General features: G+C 39.0%; 2 protein-coding genes across 2 annotated transcripts; both read left to right on the top strand.

The window, feature by feature from the left end:
- The first annotated feature begins 1,852 nt into the window (after nucleotides 1-1,852).
- On the top strand, nucleotides 1,853-3,519 carry LOC140167253 (uncharacterized). The gene has a single exon (XM_072190594.1). It carries the CDS (start codon nucleotides 1,869-1,871, stop codon nucleotides 2,964-2,966), a length of 1,098 nt encoding a protein of 365 aa, XP_072046695.1. The 5' UTR covers nucleotides 1,853-1,868; the 3' UTR covers nucleotides 2,967-3,519.
- An 8,726-nt stretch (nucleotides 3,520-12,245) lies between these two features.
- Nucleotides 12,246-13,949, top strand: LOC140167595 (uncharacterized). The gene has a single exon (XM_072190893.1). The coding sequence runs from the start codon at nucleotides 12,246-12,248 to the stop codon at nucleotides 13,947-13,949; it is 1,704 nt and encodes a 567-aa protein (XP_072046994.1).
- Nucleotides 13,950-16,584: the final 2,635 nt, after the last annotated feature.

The raw sequence follows: 16,584 nt of genomic DNA, 5'->3' as shown, positions 1-16,584 counted from the left end.
AAAACTGTTTAGAAAATCAAACTAAATATCACCCATTTATAGCCCACTGCTATTTTGAGAGACTTTTGTGAACTCCTGTGAACATACTCCGTGAATTCGGAGGTGCTCCTATACAAGAGGAGGAATTTCCCACAAGAATCGAGTAAATGGCAGCGTCCACGGTATGGTTGTGCATGGTATTGGTAGTGCAGGCGGTAATGTGAAGGTAAATTTGTTCGAAATGTTCTAACTTTCGTATGAACAACCGATAACTATCGTGTCGTCGTGCATAAAAGATAGATTTTTCGATCAAAGGTAAATAAAACCCCGTACATTTTATATATCATTACTGTTAGAAATAGCGCCAGATTGAAAAAATGGGGGTATGCAGGGACCCCTTAACTTGCAGAAAATTTAAAAACAGGGGGTCCGACCTCTATTTTGGTGGGTCCGGGACCCCAAAAAGCAACCTAGCGCTACCCCTGCCTATGATAGGGACAGGCATAAAAATTTCAAATTAATTCTATTAACATGAATTGTTGTTTATTGGAAGAGAGAACTTCTCAGAAACAATTTGACACCAAAACCAATCTTCTACTGTATTGCTAAGTGAAGTTATGACGAAAATACTGTCGGCCCGACTGTCGGGACATTGGGCCATTTTCTCTGATAAGACTTACCATAGGAGTACATGGGGGACTTGATATTTTTGTGCCCCCTGTCAATTTTTTTTTTTTCACTGTAATTTAATCTAATTTTTGTTGAATATTATGTATGTTATCATTTTCAACACATCTGTGAAATTTTGTATGAAAATTCAAATTTTAAGGTGGTAAAAAAGTGATTTTTGTGCTAATTTTTGTCAAATTTGGCCAGTTTTCGGCCATTTTGGGCCCATTTTAGGCAAAAACAATGATTTTTCCCAAGCGATAACAAAAAAGTGCTTTCTCCCAGCAAATAAGTAAATTGGAATTGTTATGTGAAAAGGATGAAAGTTTTTGTCAAACCATGTTTCCCTTTTGTCAGAAGATGAATTTTGGGTCAAAATAGAATTTTTTCCCAAAATGCCCCTTTTGACCCCTTTTTGACCAAAGCGGTGATTTTCACCAAGGCATATCTCACAGAAAAAAAAAATATTCAAAAGTGAAGTCAATGTTGCATTCTGCTTCCTAAAGCATTGAATCTGTTGTCAATGCAAACTAGAGCATCTGAAACAGATTAATTTTGGTTTTATTCATCATTTTCTCCAAAAATGGTGTTTTGAGTGGCACAAAATGGCACAGATTTACATAGGGCTTTAATATCAAGTAAAATAAATAGCGCCCTCGCCCAGATGTGCCTGTCCCTACCTATGAGACCCCCAACTCATAATGCAGGGCTCTATGGGGGGTCCAAATTTCTTGAAAAATTGTTTGGTATATTGATGGGTCAACTTCCAAATTCTCAGCAGCACACCCCAGGGTTCTTTGGCTTCTTATCACTGTTTCTGTAATTCCCAACCATTTTCAAAAAATGAGGTCTTCATTTAGAGTTACAATGTATACTGGCTGCTTGTTTTAATTTTACATAACTGGTACATGTTCCTAATTGTTATGTGGTCTGTACATGAAATTAATGTGTGGTTTGAAACGAAAATTTAGATTTTAATACCAAACATCTTGTTTGAACATTTCAGATATTTTGATCCACTGATACATATTCTGCATTTGGAAACCACTTTAAGTAGAATCAGAGCTACAAAGTGAGAAGCCAGTGAGGATTGTGGTCTTATATTGTTCAATGCTTCACACCAGGACGTCTTTGCTAGAATTACCTTCCATGGTGGGTTTTAAGTGAACACACAACACAGTAACTTGATCTACATCTTTTCTAAACAGAAACAGCAACAGATGGCAATGAAACATTTGAAACCGTTTACTTGTGCATATTGCCGACGCGATCATTATTCTTTAGACAAATTGAAAACCCATGTGACCAGACATTTTGCTAAATATGTGCAAGCTTGTAGATGCAAATATGTGTGTTTTGTAAGAAAAAACTTGTCAAAAAGTAATAAGCTGCAGAGACATTTCAATAGCCACAGGATACTATGGTACCAATTCTGTAACTGCTTGAACGTAAAAAAGAAACCTTTGCAGTGTGAATATTGTCAGAAATGTTTTACATATTGCAGTGTTCTGAAAAATCACATCAGAACTCACACCAAAGAGAAACCCTATCGGTGCGAGTACTGCCAGAAATGTTTTAGTATGAAGAGGAATCTTCAAAGGCATATAAGGACCCATACCAACGAGAAACCCTATCAGTGTGAATACTGTCAGAAAAGTTTTGCTCAAAAGTATGGCCTCACGTATCACATCAGAACTCACACCAAAGAGAAACCTTTTCAGTGTGATTATTGTGAGAAATGTTTTGGGGAGAGTAGTGGTCTTAAAAGACACATGATAAATCACACCAAAGAGAAACCATTTTCCTGTGAGTACTGTCAGAAATGTTTTGCACTAAAAAGTACCCTTATAAATCACAACAGAACTCACATCAAAGAGACCTCCTTTCAGTGTGAGTACTGTCAGAAGTGTTTTGCTCAAAGGAAAAACCTCATAAACCACATCAGAAATCACACCAAAGAGAAACCCTATCAATGTGAATATTGTGGGAAATGTTTTGGACAGAGTAGTGTTCTTAAAAGACACATGAGAAATCACACCAATGAGAAACCCTTTTCCTGTGAATACTGTAAGAAATGTTTTGGTGAGAAAAGTAGTCTTCAAAGTCATGTAAGGACTCATACCAATGAGAAACCTTATCAGTGTGAGTATTGTCAGAAGTGTTTTAGTCAAGGGTATAGTCTCAAAAGCCACATCAGAACTCACACTGAAGAGAAACCCTATCAGTGTGATTTTTGTGAGAAATGTTTTGCACAGAGTAATAATCTTAAAAGACACATGATGAGAATTCACACCAAAGAGAAACCATTTTTGCTGTGAATACTGTCAGAAATGTTTTGCACAAAAAAGTTCACTTATGAAGCACACCAGAACCCACACCAAAGAGAAGCCCTTTCAGTGTGAGTACTGTCAGAAATGTTTTGCACAAAAAAGTTCCCTTGTAAAGCACATCAGAACTCATGCCAAAGAGAAACTATAGTGTGAGTACTATGAGAAATGTTTTGCTGACTGCAAAGGCCTGTGCACCATATCAGAATTCACACCAAAGAAACACCTTATCAGTGTGAATACTGTCAAATGTTTTGCCCAAAAAAGGACCCTTGTAAACCATTTAAGTCAGAATTCATACAAATAAACCCTTAGTGTTTTACTCGCAGTGAAATCATTGCAGTATGGTCAGTAATATATATCAAGGTAATTCGCCCCCTAGGATGTGAGCAGTGGTGGCACTGTCCCTGCACAGGCAGGTATGTCTGGAGTTTTTTACTCTGGTTTATCTGCCTATGCATGTTGTTTCCATTTGTAATTTCATGTTTAATTGTGCCTATGTGCAATGTGTGATTCTTCTTTCCCACATATTGATATATTAAGAATAGCGAATATGCATCATTGATCTTGTGTGCTAGTTTGTAATGTTTGATTGTTACTATTAGCAGTGGGCTATACATGGGTGATGTTTAGTTTGATTTTCTAAACAGGTTTTTTTTTCATTCCATTTGCCCTATCTCAGCATGAAATGACAAAATTTTTGGCAGGGGGTCTGAGAAAAAAGTGTGCAATGCCCTCTTGTGTCACCATACCTTATCTTTGTGGAGGAGTGGATTTGAGTACAAAATCCTTCATAGTACTCCTTTTCTGGCATATAGCTATGATTTTGGTGTCTAAATATATATAAATGAGCTAAAGATACCTAATTTTGAAAGTTTCATCAAAATCGGACATTACGTTTTCTTAAAAATTGCCATTTTGGGTCAAAATTGAGCGTGAGGGGGCTTTTCAAGATTTTGCACAAATTTTCTTCCTTTCGGTATTTTAATGCTTACATCTATGAAGATACACCGAAGTTTGATCTGCTCGAGAAATTTGAGCTTTTTTGCAGTTTGTCCGCTGTGCTCATCTGAACGTTCATTTGGATGTCACCATTGGATTGTACATGATAAAAGATCGTTGACCCCCATGTATTTGTATAGCAGTATTGAAGGAACATTCAAACGAGTGCTATGGACAAACTAATTGTGATAAAATGCTCAAACTTCTTGAGCAGGGGGGGGGAGACAATTTTAGAAGAACATAATAAAATGTAAAAAATGCCCTGTTAAGTAAGAAACTTTTGCAAAATGAAGACTTAATTGAAGCGATTTGGTGGACCATTTTGGCACTAGTAATGTGTAAAATTTTAGTTAATTTTTTTTAAATCAGTCCATGGAGCCTTTCGTGGACGGCAATTTTCCCTATTACGGATCCGTACAAGAAAATTACCCTCGATTAGAGAAACGTGAGGGTAATAAATCTTCTTTCCTTGGTCTTATTTTCACATACCACTGTCGGCAGGAGGGCTCCCAGCTCCAACCAAACCATGGGAAATAACCCTTTCCCTGGACCTCTGTGCAACTCAGTGGTATATACACTAGGCCTATATGGTAAAGTTCAACATTGTTATTTGTAAAAACTAAGACAATTGGGTTAAATTCGGCCGAAAAATTTTGACTTTTAGAATATCGATGGGTCCAAATTTCTTGTAAAATTGGTATATTGATGGGTCTACTATAATACACCCATACCAGAACCAGAACCACCCCAGAAAACTAACACCATGCAACTTTTGTTTTCGTTCAGGCTTTGGCTTTTTTTATCGTGCTGTTTCTTTAATTCTCAACTAATTTAAAAAAAATGAGGTCTTAATTCAGAGATAAAGGTAACAGGCACTGGCTGCTTGTTTTAATTATACATAACTGTAGCTTAAATTGTTTTGCAGTCTTTTTTTATATTATTAATTAAAGCCATATTATAACATTTGCTGAGGATAACGCCCTCAAAAAAATTTTAAATTCAGGTTTTTACACGATTGTAATGTACTTTAGTAAACAGATGTTCGTACCATATTACAACTGCCGGCGTGACATGCATTGGCGCTAGTTGTAAATTCTGATTTTCTTTGCTTTACCTCACTTGTTCGGCTCAACATTAAAAGGGGACATATCTGACAGTAAATGCTAATATTTTATTGAAAATTAATACTAATCTATTTTAAAAGAAATGTTATAATATGGCTTTAATGTGTGGTTTGAAACGAAAATTTACCTTATAATACCAAACATATTGTTTGAACATAGATATTTTGATCCACTATATATATTCTGCATTTGGAAACCACTTAAAGAAAGTAGAATCAGAAGTCAGAAGCCAGTGAGGATTGTGGTATTTTTATTGCTTAATGCTTCACTTCAGGACATATTTGCTAGAATTGCCTTCCATGGTGGGTGTGAACACAGATTATACAGTAACTTGATCTACATCTTTTCTAAAGTTGACTATGTAACTACATGTTATAAACAGAAACAGCAACACATGGCAATGAAACGTTTGAAACCATTAACTTGTGCATATTGCCGACTCGAGCATTATTCTTTGGACAAATTGAAAACCCATGTGACTAGACATTTTATTAAATATGTGCAAGCTCGAAGATGCAAATGTGTGTTTTGTAAGAAAAACTTGTCAAAAAGTGATAAGCTGCAGAGACATTTCAATAGCCACAGGATACTCTGGTACCAATTCAGTAACTGCTTGAACATCGAAAAGAAACCTTATCAGTGTGAATATTGTCAGAAATGTTTCACGAAGAGTAGTGCTCTGAAAATACACATCAGAACTCACACCAAAGAGAAACCCTATCGGTGCGAGTACTGTCAGAAATGTTTTAGTCAGAACAGTAATCTTCAAAGGCATATAAGGACTCATACCAACGCGAAACCCTATCAGTGTGAGTACTGTCAGAAATTTTTTGCTCAAAGGCATTACCTCACAGGCCACATCAGAAATCACCACACGAAAGAGAAACCCTATCAATGTGAATATTGTGAGCAATGTTTTGGGCAGAGTAATGATCTTAAAAGTCACATGAGAATTCACATTGAAGGAAAACTCTTTCAGTGTGAGTACTGTCAGAAATGTTTTAATGCGAAATATAATCTTCAAAGGCATATAAGGACCCATACCAAAGAGAAACCTTATCAGTGTGAGTACTGTCAAAAATGTTTTGCACAAAAGTATGGCCTCACGGACCACACCAGAACTCACACCAAAGAGAAACCTTTTTGCTGTGTAAGCTGCCAGAAATGTTTTGCACAAAAAGGTTCCCTTATAAAGCACATCAGAACCCACACCAAAGAGAAGCCATTTCAATGTGAATATTGTGAGAAATGTTTTGGGCAGAGTAGTGTTCTTAAAAGACACATGAGAAATCACACCAAAGAGAAACGCTTTTCCTGTGAATGCTGTCAGAAATGTTTTGGTGAGAAAAGTAGTCTTCAAAGGCATGTAAGGACTCATACCAATGAGAAACCTTATCAGTGTGAGTACTGTCAGAAGTGTTTTACTCAATGGTATGGTCTCATTAGCCACATCAGAACTCACACTGAAAAGAAACCATATCAGTGTGAATTGTTTTTTTGCTGTGAATACTGTCAGAAATGTTTTACACAAAAAAGTTCCCTTATTAAGCACATCAGAACCCACACCAAAGAGAAGCCCTTTCAGTGTGAATACTGTCAGAAGTGTTTTGCTCAAAGGAATGGCCTCGCATACCACATCAGAACCCATACCAAAGAGAAAATATCAGTGTGAGTACTATCAGAAAACCCCCAAAGAAGTGCCCTTGTAACCCACATCAGAATCCACACGATAGAGAAACCCTAACAGTGTGATTACTGTCAGAAATGTTTTACTGTCAAGGCAAAGGTCATGTTAGAGGAGACAACAAAGAGAAATCATATAGTGTGAATATCGTCAGAAATACAGGCACCAATATAATATATAAACAAAACATTGGAACGCACACCATATAAAATCTTTTGAATGCAAGTACTGACAAATCCGATTTTTATTTTTATTAAAACACCTGTTTTTAAGAGAATAAAACAACTAAAAACTACTTTTCACTATTGAGTTTTAATTTATAGTTGTTCTTTGTATTGTAAACAACAGGAAGCATGATCGGATATTACATCATACGTCATACAAGCAACACATTTATTTAGCAGTTTATGCATGTTCTTGCGCCAAATGAACCTTTTGAATACAGAAATGTTAACATGTGACTGCAAGCTATGATTTAATTGTGGTTTGATCACAAGCAAAATCGGTCTGAAGTCGACACATTCAACTTCCAATTCCATATACATGTAGGATTGTAAACAACATTTGTAAGGGGTGGTGCAATAATTATGTGTACCCCTGGGTGGTGAATTATAGGGGGCAAAGAGTTTTGGCAGACCAAAAGGGGGGGGCAAGCATTTTTGGCAGGTCAAAAGGAGGGTCAAGCAATTTTGGCAGGTCGAAGGGGGGGGCAAGCAATTTTGGCACAGATATTTTGGGTACCATTTTATATTACGCCTAAAAAGGCGTGAGGAAAATGTTAGGAACACGTTCAAATATGCAAAATTTCCTGCTAAGCTCTTTTCGCATTATATGATAAGACACCTGGGAACCAAGGGAGAACAGTGCCAGTGCATTGATGGTCACCACAGGTTAAATAAGAAATAAATAAATAAATAAATTTAAGGTTTTCAGGTTCCCCAAAATCTTGCATGTGTAAGGGGGGGGGGCAAAGAGTTTTTGGCACATCAAAAGGGGGGGCAAAGGTTTTTAAGCACGTCGAAAGGGGGGGCAAAAATTTTTTGCCACTGCCTAAGGGGGGGCAATCAATTTTGGCAGACCATTTTGAGAATTCACCACCCCCGGGGTACACATAATTATTGCACCACCCCTAAAGCTACATTTGGCAGAAAAGCCCATTGAATTTGGAAAACCAGTTCCAAAGATGAGCAGTTAGTTTCCAAAACAATATTAAACAAAAGGAAATATTTCCATTGTTTTATCTCAAAATCAATATATCCAACTTCTGACTGATTTTGCTTGATAATATCACATTTATACCATTTATAACACATTACAATATGTGGTCCATAATACCGTATGGATATGCAAGCTTCGATCATCAACACTGTTATTCTCGGGCTGTTTTTAAGTCAGTTTTAGATCTGGTGTCTTTATTGCACATTGTATGCTCTCATTCAAAATACATAGTGCCTCATGGACAAAAATTAAATTCGGTATCGTCGCAAAAGGACTCGTAAAAATTAAGCGGTAATTGAGATTCACTAATTTTTTCACACCAGGTGACTATTGTACGTGGCATCTATTGAAACTTTAAAGACTGAAGTTCAACCAGTTTCTCACATATATATTGATTTATTTGCTCTATTGCACTTTTTATGGCTCACCCTGTAAGTCCACTATTACAGCATAATACAAACAGCAACAATATTCTACATAATGTACATAATTGTCTGTGATTAATATTTGCATGCAAAGACTCATGAATGCATTGTGTTCGTGTTTTTTCTTTTTCTTTCCATGCAGAAATACAATAGAAATTAAATGATGGATGACGTATGGCAGGAGTTGATCATGGACTATAAAATGTACCGTGGCACTCCCTACCTTTCCACTGTAAAAGCATACACGTTTCTTGGGATGAAAACACATGTCAGACACAGGGGGTACGCAAGGATTGATAACTTCTTGGAAGAACAGGGATTTGATCCAGATGATCACTTTTTGCCACTGAAGGGGCGCTACAGGAGGAAAATAAGCATAAACGCATTTCTTGCTCTTTTACAAGGTGGAGGCAGGATGAGAGATTCCAAGACAATTTTGGGAGACACCACATATCATGCTACAGAAGTATTTATAAATAAGATCAAACAAACCATCTCAACTAGTGTAGTGCAGCTAATCTTTAATGATGTTAATGGAAAGACTCCTCAGAATCATCAGCACAATCAACTTCCACATTCTGACTCTGCAGCACCTCATACTGCAGTTACTGTCCGTTTTCCTATACACAATACACAGTGCTCTCACCATTGACGCGTGACCCCTACAAATGATGTACGTTGCAAGAATGGGCACTTGCCTAGTTAACATCACTGTGTGAAAAATAACCAGCCAATATGTTAGCTATTCTCCAAACTTCTAGCAAATATATTTCTCTAACATGACCTAAAATTACAGCTAGGTTTGATGTTCAGAAATAGTCGCACTTTTGTAAAATATGAGTGAGGGCAAGGCATAGCTAGCCAACTCCCCGTGTTAATTGAATGGAGATTTGACCGAAAATATTGGTATCGGACCGCTCACTTCTGAAGGATGCCACAAAAAAACGGTACAAGCTACATCTTAACTATTCTCTGGCAATCATCATGATGAGTTTCTTATATAGTATGCCGAAATTGGGTACTGTAGGTGATTGACAAAGGGTCGCACTTTTCTGATAAATAAGTGACAGTGAACATGAAATATCAGCGCCCATAAACCCAAGTTAGTAGCTAGTTAGTGGAGGCCGTCACGGGACTGATTATTGATTATTGATTATTGAAGTGCCTTATTAATAGATACGCACGATTTAGGGCAAGAAAAACAAACCGGGACACTTTTGGAGACATCATCATCATCATCATCATCATCATCATCATCATCGACATCATCATCATCATCACTTTCTACATTTTTTCTAAACAACATAGGGCCTACCGTTTTAATAAGATTTTTTTTCTTGAAATGCATGTAACTATAATTATTGTTTAGAGCGTGATGAAATAAAACATCACGATTTTCATCACAAAACAAATATAATGCATAAGAAATCGTTTGTTTTAGAGCGTGATGATGAAATAAAACATCACGATTTTCATCCCGAAACAAAGTAATACATAAGAAATCAATTTTTCGTGAGTGATGAAATAAAACATCAAAATTGTCATCACGAAACAAAGTAATACATGAGAAATCGTTTGTTTTAAAGCGTGATGAAATAAAACATCACGATTTTCATCACAAAACAAAGTAATAGGCCTACAAAAGAAATACATTTTTCGAGAGTGATTAAATAAAACATCACGATTTTCATCACGGAACAAAGTAATACCAGGGGGATGACACTCTATTCACGTGGTTTCTTTTCCAACGCTAAAAGATTACGAATTTTGGTGGTTTGTAAATGAAAAGTGTCCGCACTATCGATTGATTACGTAACTGTTATGAATAATTTATTAGTTTTTCAATGCAATCGCCTCGACCCATTAATACATATTATCTGTATTTATCAAAGTACTTGGAATAGCAATCTGGTGAGTTCACTGAACTACGCCCAAATACTGATGGAGTTTTAATGGCGCTAATCCTCTCCATACACAGATGAACAAATACAATAGGAGAAGGTCAACACATATGACCTCCTATATGATATGTTATATGAGATGTACAACAACCTGAATATCATAAAGATCAGTGTTCGTTTGTGCATATGAACTGCATATTTACAATACTAAATATTACTCGTTATATATTATGTCAAATATTGGTATTATGACAACACGGTATATACATTGTATATAAAACGACTAATAGATCCTACTATCATGGCGTCAGGTCATTGGTTCATCATATCCCGTATGTTTCTTAAAATTCATTCATATTTGAGACAAATTTCTGTGCCCATTTTATAGGCGTACAGGTGGATCCGGTTTTTTTGTCATTTTCATTTCTTTTTGATGAAAGAATTAAGGTTTTCCACTGCACGGAGGCCACTATGTGATACTAATTTAATGCTATTTGTAAATGAATGCGGATTCCCGGTTGTTGTTTTTCCACAGTGTGACAACTGTCCACCCATCCAGACAACATCATCACATAATAAAACGTCTGTATTTTTACGATGAGTAAATATTAAACTGAACTTTGCCTTGGAACATTGTGTAAGACGGTGTAAGATTTTGTGGGCGCCCTCAACATTATTATCCTCTTTGTATCCGTAAATGACATGGCATAGACTGTGTGAATTCTATGAAGACTAGGGGCCTACTTATACATGGGGTCATATCCATGGACACAAGTAACGATAATTGACAACACGATACGCGACTGTATTTAGGGAGGCTAACCACTAATAATTAATAATGCCGGGTAGGGCCTACTCCTGGGCGACTCGTGTGGGCAAGGACGCTTAGGACGGTGACCAACTGAGTCTCAAATTTCACCGGGAGGGGCACTCAAGTATGATAATGTAGGCCTATACGCATGTGTGCCCAACTGATTTAACCCCCCCCTAAAACGAGTTTTACCCTACCAGCAAATTTAGGATCAATAGGCCTAAGCTAACTTAATACACTAAAGGAAGTTTTGGATGAGAAAACGGACATTTTGATGAGAAACGGCCAAAATGGTGAGAATTTAAATTTTCTCATTCTTTTGGATGAGAAACTTCCTGGTGTGTGTGTCAATCATTATTGTCTTATTAAAATCCGGGACTTTGGTTGACCTGTGCTAGACTCCAGCACATGTTAATGACGCAAAGACAGTTGTGGTAACACCATGGTCGCAGACCTGCAAAAAAACTCAAAAACAGATAGTAATGAAACCAGTTTTTATTTTCCTTGCTCTAGCGAGTTCACAGAGAAGGTGTTTCTAGTAGCGTCGGACTCTAGCTGAGAGCGTAGCCTGAGTCCAAACGGACTCCAAGAAGGGCTCTCCATACACAAATGAACAAACACAAAGGAAAGTAGTCTCCTCCGTGACCAGCTTGATTTCGATGGAGCGAAACCAAATTGGCTGCAGAGGAGACGGGTAATTTTGCCATGCAAATGAGGTGAGTGCCCTCTCAAGAATAACTACTCTCTGGTAATACATAAGACATCGTTTGTTTGATTGCAATCAACCGCGACAGTTCGTCTCACACACATAACAATGCACTGCGATCAAATAGGTTGATGACAACATTTGATTGAATGGACTGCACTGCGCCATGATTACGTGCACCGGTTCAAATCCTTTGTTTGGAGCCAATCAATAATTTCACGTACAGCCTCTATGCAAATTAGAGTTTACACACGCTGCAGCTGGGGTAATCGACCGAAGCTGGTTGCCGTTAATGATCGAATGCATGAGCTTATTTTCTTTACTGAATCGATTTACTGGATTAATTTCCTGTTAACTGGGTTTAATGCCACAAAGGTCGAATCGCCTTTGCCATGGACCATGACTGCATCATGTTCAGCCTCAGCTGAATCCTCTGCGCCATCTACCTCAGCCTCAGGAAAATCCTCAACAGCACTGTCAATGTCGGCCTCAGCTGAATCCTCAGCATCATCAACCTTGGTCTTGACTGAATCCTCTGCACCATCAGGCGTGTGCATATCAGAACCTTCAACACCATCAACCACAGTCTCAGCTGAATCTTCTGCACCATCAACCACAGCCTCAGCCTCTGCGCCATCTACCTCAGCCTCAGGAAAGTCCTCAACAGCACTATCAATGTTGGCCTCAGCTGGATCAGCATCATCAACCTTGGTCTTGACTGAATCCCCTGCACCATCAGGCTTGTGCATATCAGAACCCTCAATACCATCAACTACAGTCTCAGCTGAATCTTCCGCAACATCAACCACAGCCTCAGCTGAATCCTCTGCGCCATCTACCTCAGCATCAGGACAATCCTCAACAGCACTATCAATGTCGGCCTCGGCTGAATCCTCTACGCCGTCTACCACGGTCTCGGCTGAATCCTCTTCATCGTCAGCCTTGTGCATATCAGAACCCTCAGCACCATCAACCTCAGTCTCAGCTGAATCTTCTGCACCATTAACCACAGCCCCGGCTGATTCCTCTGCACCATCTACCTCAGCCTCAGGAAAATCCTCAACAGCACTATCAATGTTGGCCTCAGCTGAATCCTCAGCATCATCAACCTTGGTCTTGACTGAATCCCCTGCACCATCAGGCTTGTGCATATCAGAACCCTCAACACCATCAACCACAGTCTCAGCTGAATTTTCTGAACCATCAACCACAGCCTCAGTTGAAACCTCTGCACCATCAACCTCAGCTGAATCCTCTACACCATCAACCTCAACCTCAGCGGAATCGTCAGCACCTCCAAGCTCAACTTCAGCCTCAGCTGAATCCACAGCACCATCTACCTCAACTGATGACTCTCAGTATCATCAACCACAGCCTCAGCAGAATCCTCAGCAACATCAACATCGGCCTCAGCTGAATCCTCAGCATCATCAGCCTCAGCTGAATCCTCAGCACCACCAAGCTCAACTTCAGCTGAATCCTCAGCACCATCAACCTCAGCTGAACCATCAACTACAGCTTCTGGATCCTCAGCATCATCAACCTCAGCCTGAGTTGAATCCTCAGCTGAATTCTCTACAACACCGGCATCAGCTGAACCCTCAGCACCACCAACCACGATCTCAGCTGAATCCTCAGCACCATCAACCTTGGCCTGAGCTGAACCTTCAGTACCTTCAGTACCATCAACCACAACTGAATACTTGGTACCATCAACCTCGGCTGAATCTTCAACAACCTCAACCACAACTGAATACTTGGCACCATCAACCTCGGCTGAATCCTCAACAACCTCAACCTCAGCTGAATCCTCTGCACCATCAACTACAGCTGCTGGATCCTCAGCATCACCAACCACAACCTCAGCTGATTCCTCAACACCATCAACCTCAGTCTCAGCTGAACCCTCAGCACCATCAACCACAAGTGATTCTTTGGCACCATCAACCTCGGCTGATGCCTCAGCACCATCAACCTCAGTCTCAGCTGAGCCCTGGGCACCATCAACCACAAGTGTATTCATGGCACCATCAACCTCAACCTCAATTTCACCGTCAACCTCAACCTCAGCAGAATTCTCTGCACCATGAATCTCAGCCATGAAACCTCGCCCTCAACTAAAAGCTCGGCATCATCAACCTCAGCTGAATCAATACATGTACCATGGTCCTAGGCCTCGGCTGAAGGCTCAGCACCATCAACCGCAGTCTCAGCTTAAACCTCGGCACCATCAACCTTCGCCTCAGCTGAAACCTCGCCACCATCCACCTCGGCATTGCAAAAAGCAACATATCGCAATGAAACATTTGAAACCATTTACTTGTGCATTTTGCAGACTCAAGCATTATTCTTTGGAAAAATTCAAAACTCATGTGAACAGACATCTTCTTAAATATGTGCGAGCCCGTAGATGCAAATGTGGGGTTTTTTTCGTTAGAAAAGCATGTCAACAGTTGTTGAGCTCCCGGGGGGGGGGGCACTTCAATTTGAAATGGATATAGGTGTAGGGCTGGCACTTTCGCACTAAGGGGCATTCGGTGAGAGCAAAATGTAAGAAATATGGGGTTATTGGGTGAGAGCATGATTTTTGGCATTCGGTGAGAGCAAAATGTTAAAAAATATGCATGATGGGATCATTGGGTGAGGACATGACCACAGAAACCATCGAAATCGAATTTCTAGTTCTAAATTTTTTTTCAAAATAAGTAACAAAATCAGTGGTAAATGAAAGTTGCTGTTCAAATTTAACTTGTAAGGGTCTTTGGGCGACAGATCAAATGGAAAAATAGGGGGTCTTAGGGTGACAGAGCATATGTTCGTAAAAAAATATGGGGTGTTTGGGTGACAGCGATGCTGAAAAAGGGGTCTTTACAGCCCTACATACGTGTCAGTTCCAAAGTTGGAGTGCCCCCCCCGCCGGTTGAGCTAAAAAAATGTGAATAGCCATAGACACCATGGACCAGAAGAGTTAAAAGGCTGCTTGAACATCAAAAAGAATCCCATAACAGTATGAGAAATGGTGGGGAAAAACTTTCATCCTAAACGACATTGGTGGGGAAAAACTTTCATCCTAAACGACATGTGAGAATTCACACCAAACAGGAAACCTTTATGTAACTATTGTTAGAAATATTTTGCCCATAGGCATAGCCCCTGGGCATAACCTCAAATAACAAAACTCACGCCAAAGAGAACATTACGTTTTGTTACCTGGAGAGATTTGATCATGACTCATCTCATTTTTCAACCAAATCGACGGTAATCAACATTTAACCACAATGTTGAGGGATCACAATTGCCTCAGGCAAAAATCATTTCCTGGGAACCAAATACCACACAAGGTCATTTTTATGTAATTCGTTGACCCATTTATGTTGTATACTGCCACTAGCTATAATGATATGATATCCTTGTGATCTGGTCAACTCATGGACAGATAGGAACGTACCTCAGGAGTGAATTCAATTTTTGACCAATTCTCTCCAGGTAGTGAAACGTAATGAACTCTTTCGGTGTGAGTTCTGATCGACACAAATGTTTTGCTGACAAAGATTTGTACACCACATGAGATTTCACACTAAAGAGAAGTGTGAATATTGTCTGCGGTGTTTCAAGACCACATCAGAATTCACACCAAAGAGAAACCGTGTGAATATTGTCAGAAATCTTTTTCCCCAAAAGGTAACCTTGTAAGCCACATCAGAATTCACACCAAAGAGGCAATCTTAGCAGTGTGAATATTTAACCAATTCCAATTACTAAACCTTGTGAATATTTAACCAAATGCCAGGAAGTCAGGCCCGTTTGAAAAACAAAACAAAAAAACACGTACGTAGAATGTTTTCAAAATTTTAAAAACAATTAAGGTATTAGACCTGGGATTGACTTATTTTGGTAAATAAACATCACATCATTGTGTTAGGTCATGTTCACATATGAATACCTGAGTGGAAGAAGGGCCCAACTCCATCAAAACTGTTTTTGAGATATTAAGAAAAAACTTAATATTTGGAAAAGTTTTATAGGCAGAACGTTTTTTATCTTCAGGGGACATTTAATACATGAACATACAATAGTACATACATTCGAAATTATATGTGATGTTTCCATGGCAACGGTACAGGTCTTAATACGAGCTGGAGTTGGGCCCTTCTTCCACTAATATACCACAAGTACCAGTTCTGTGTTATATATAGCTACAGAAATTAGATAATCACCAATAATTGCACAAGTAGAACTCATGTAATAGGTTGGCAAGAAAATTTATTGTAGTGAAAAGCAGATTTCATGGATGAACAAAATTCCTCTTTAACACTATATTTGTGGAAGAAGGGCCCAACTCCATGGAGTTGGGCCTTTCTTCCATGAAAACCATGATTAAGTGTACGTGGAAGACTATTTGGAGAGTGGATTTTGGCTCATCCTTCACACCCAAGGAAGATCAGTCTGCTGGCAATAAAATGCTGGGTCTAACTCATTTTTGTAAAAAAATGGAGTTGGGCCCTTCTTCCACTCAGGTATTCATATGAATTATTTACCCGGGACCCGAGTTAATCCGGGTTGTACCCGGGTCCCGGGTTGAAAAAAATTCTGTTCACACTATAGCCACTCTCATGAAGAAAATTGACCCGGGTTGATTATTTTGCCTAAGCCTACTGAAAAATGCAGGCGTATATACATACGGTATTCTGTCATTACCGGTAGATATGCAGGCTCCCGACCGTAGTTATGCTATTTT

The sequence above is a fragment of the Amphiura filiformis genome, chromosome 13, assembly GCF_039555335.1.
Source record: "Amphiura filiformis chromosome 13, Afil_fr2py, whole genome shotgun sequence".
In the NCBI taxonomy this organism is placed as follows: Eukaryota; Metazoa; Echinodermata; class Ophiuroidea; order Amphilepidida; family Amphiuridae; genus Amphiura; species Amphiura filiformis.
The sequence above is the reverse complement of the archived record's forward strand: the minus strand, read 5'-3'. Positions and strand labels throughout refer to the sequence as shown.

What these genes read in the sequence shown, in the direction of transcription:
- LOC140167253 (XM_072190594.1), top strand. Translation starts at nt 1,869, where the DNA reads ATGGCAATGAAACATTTGAAACCGTTTACTTGTGCATATTGCCGACGC.
- LOC140167595 (XM_072190893.1), top strand. Translation starts at nt 12,246, where the DNA reads ATGACTGCATCATGTTCAGCCTCAGCTGAATCCTCTGCGCCATCTACC.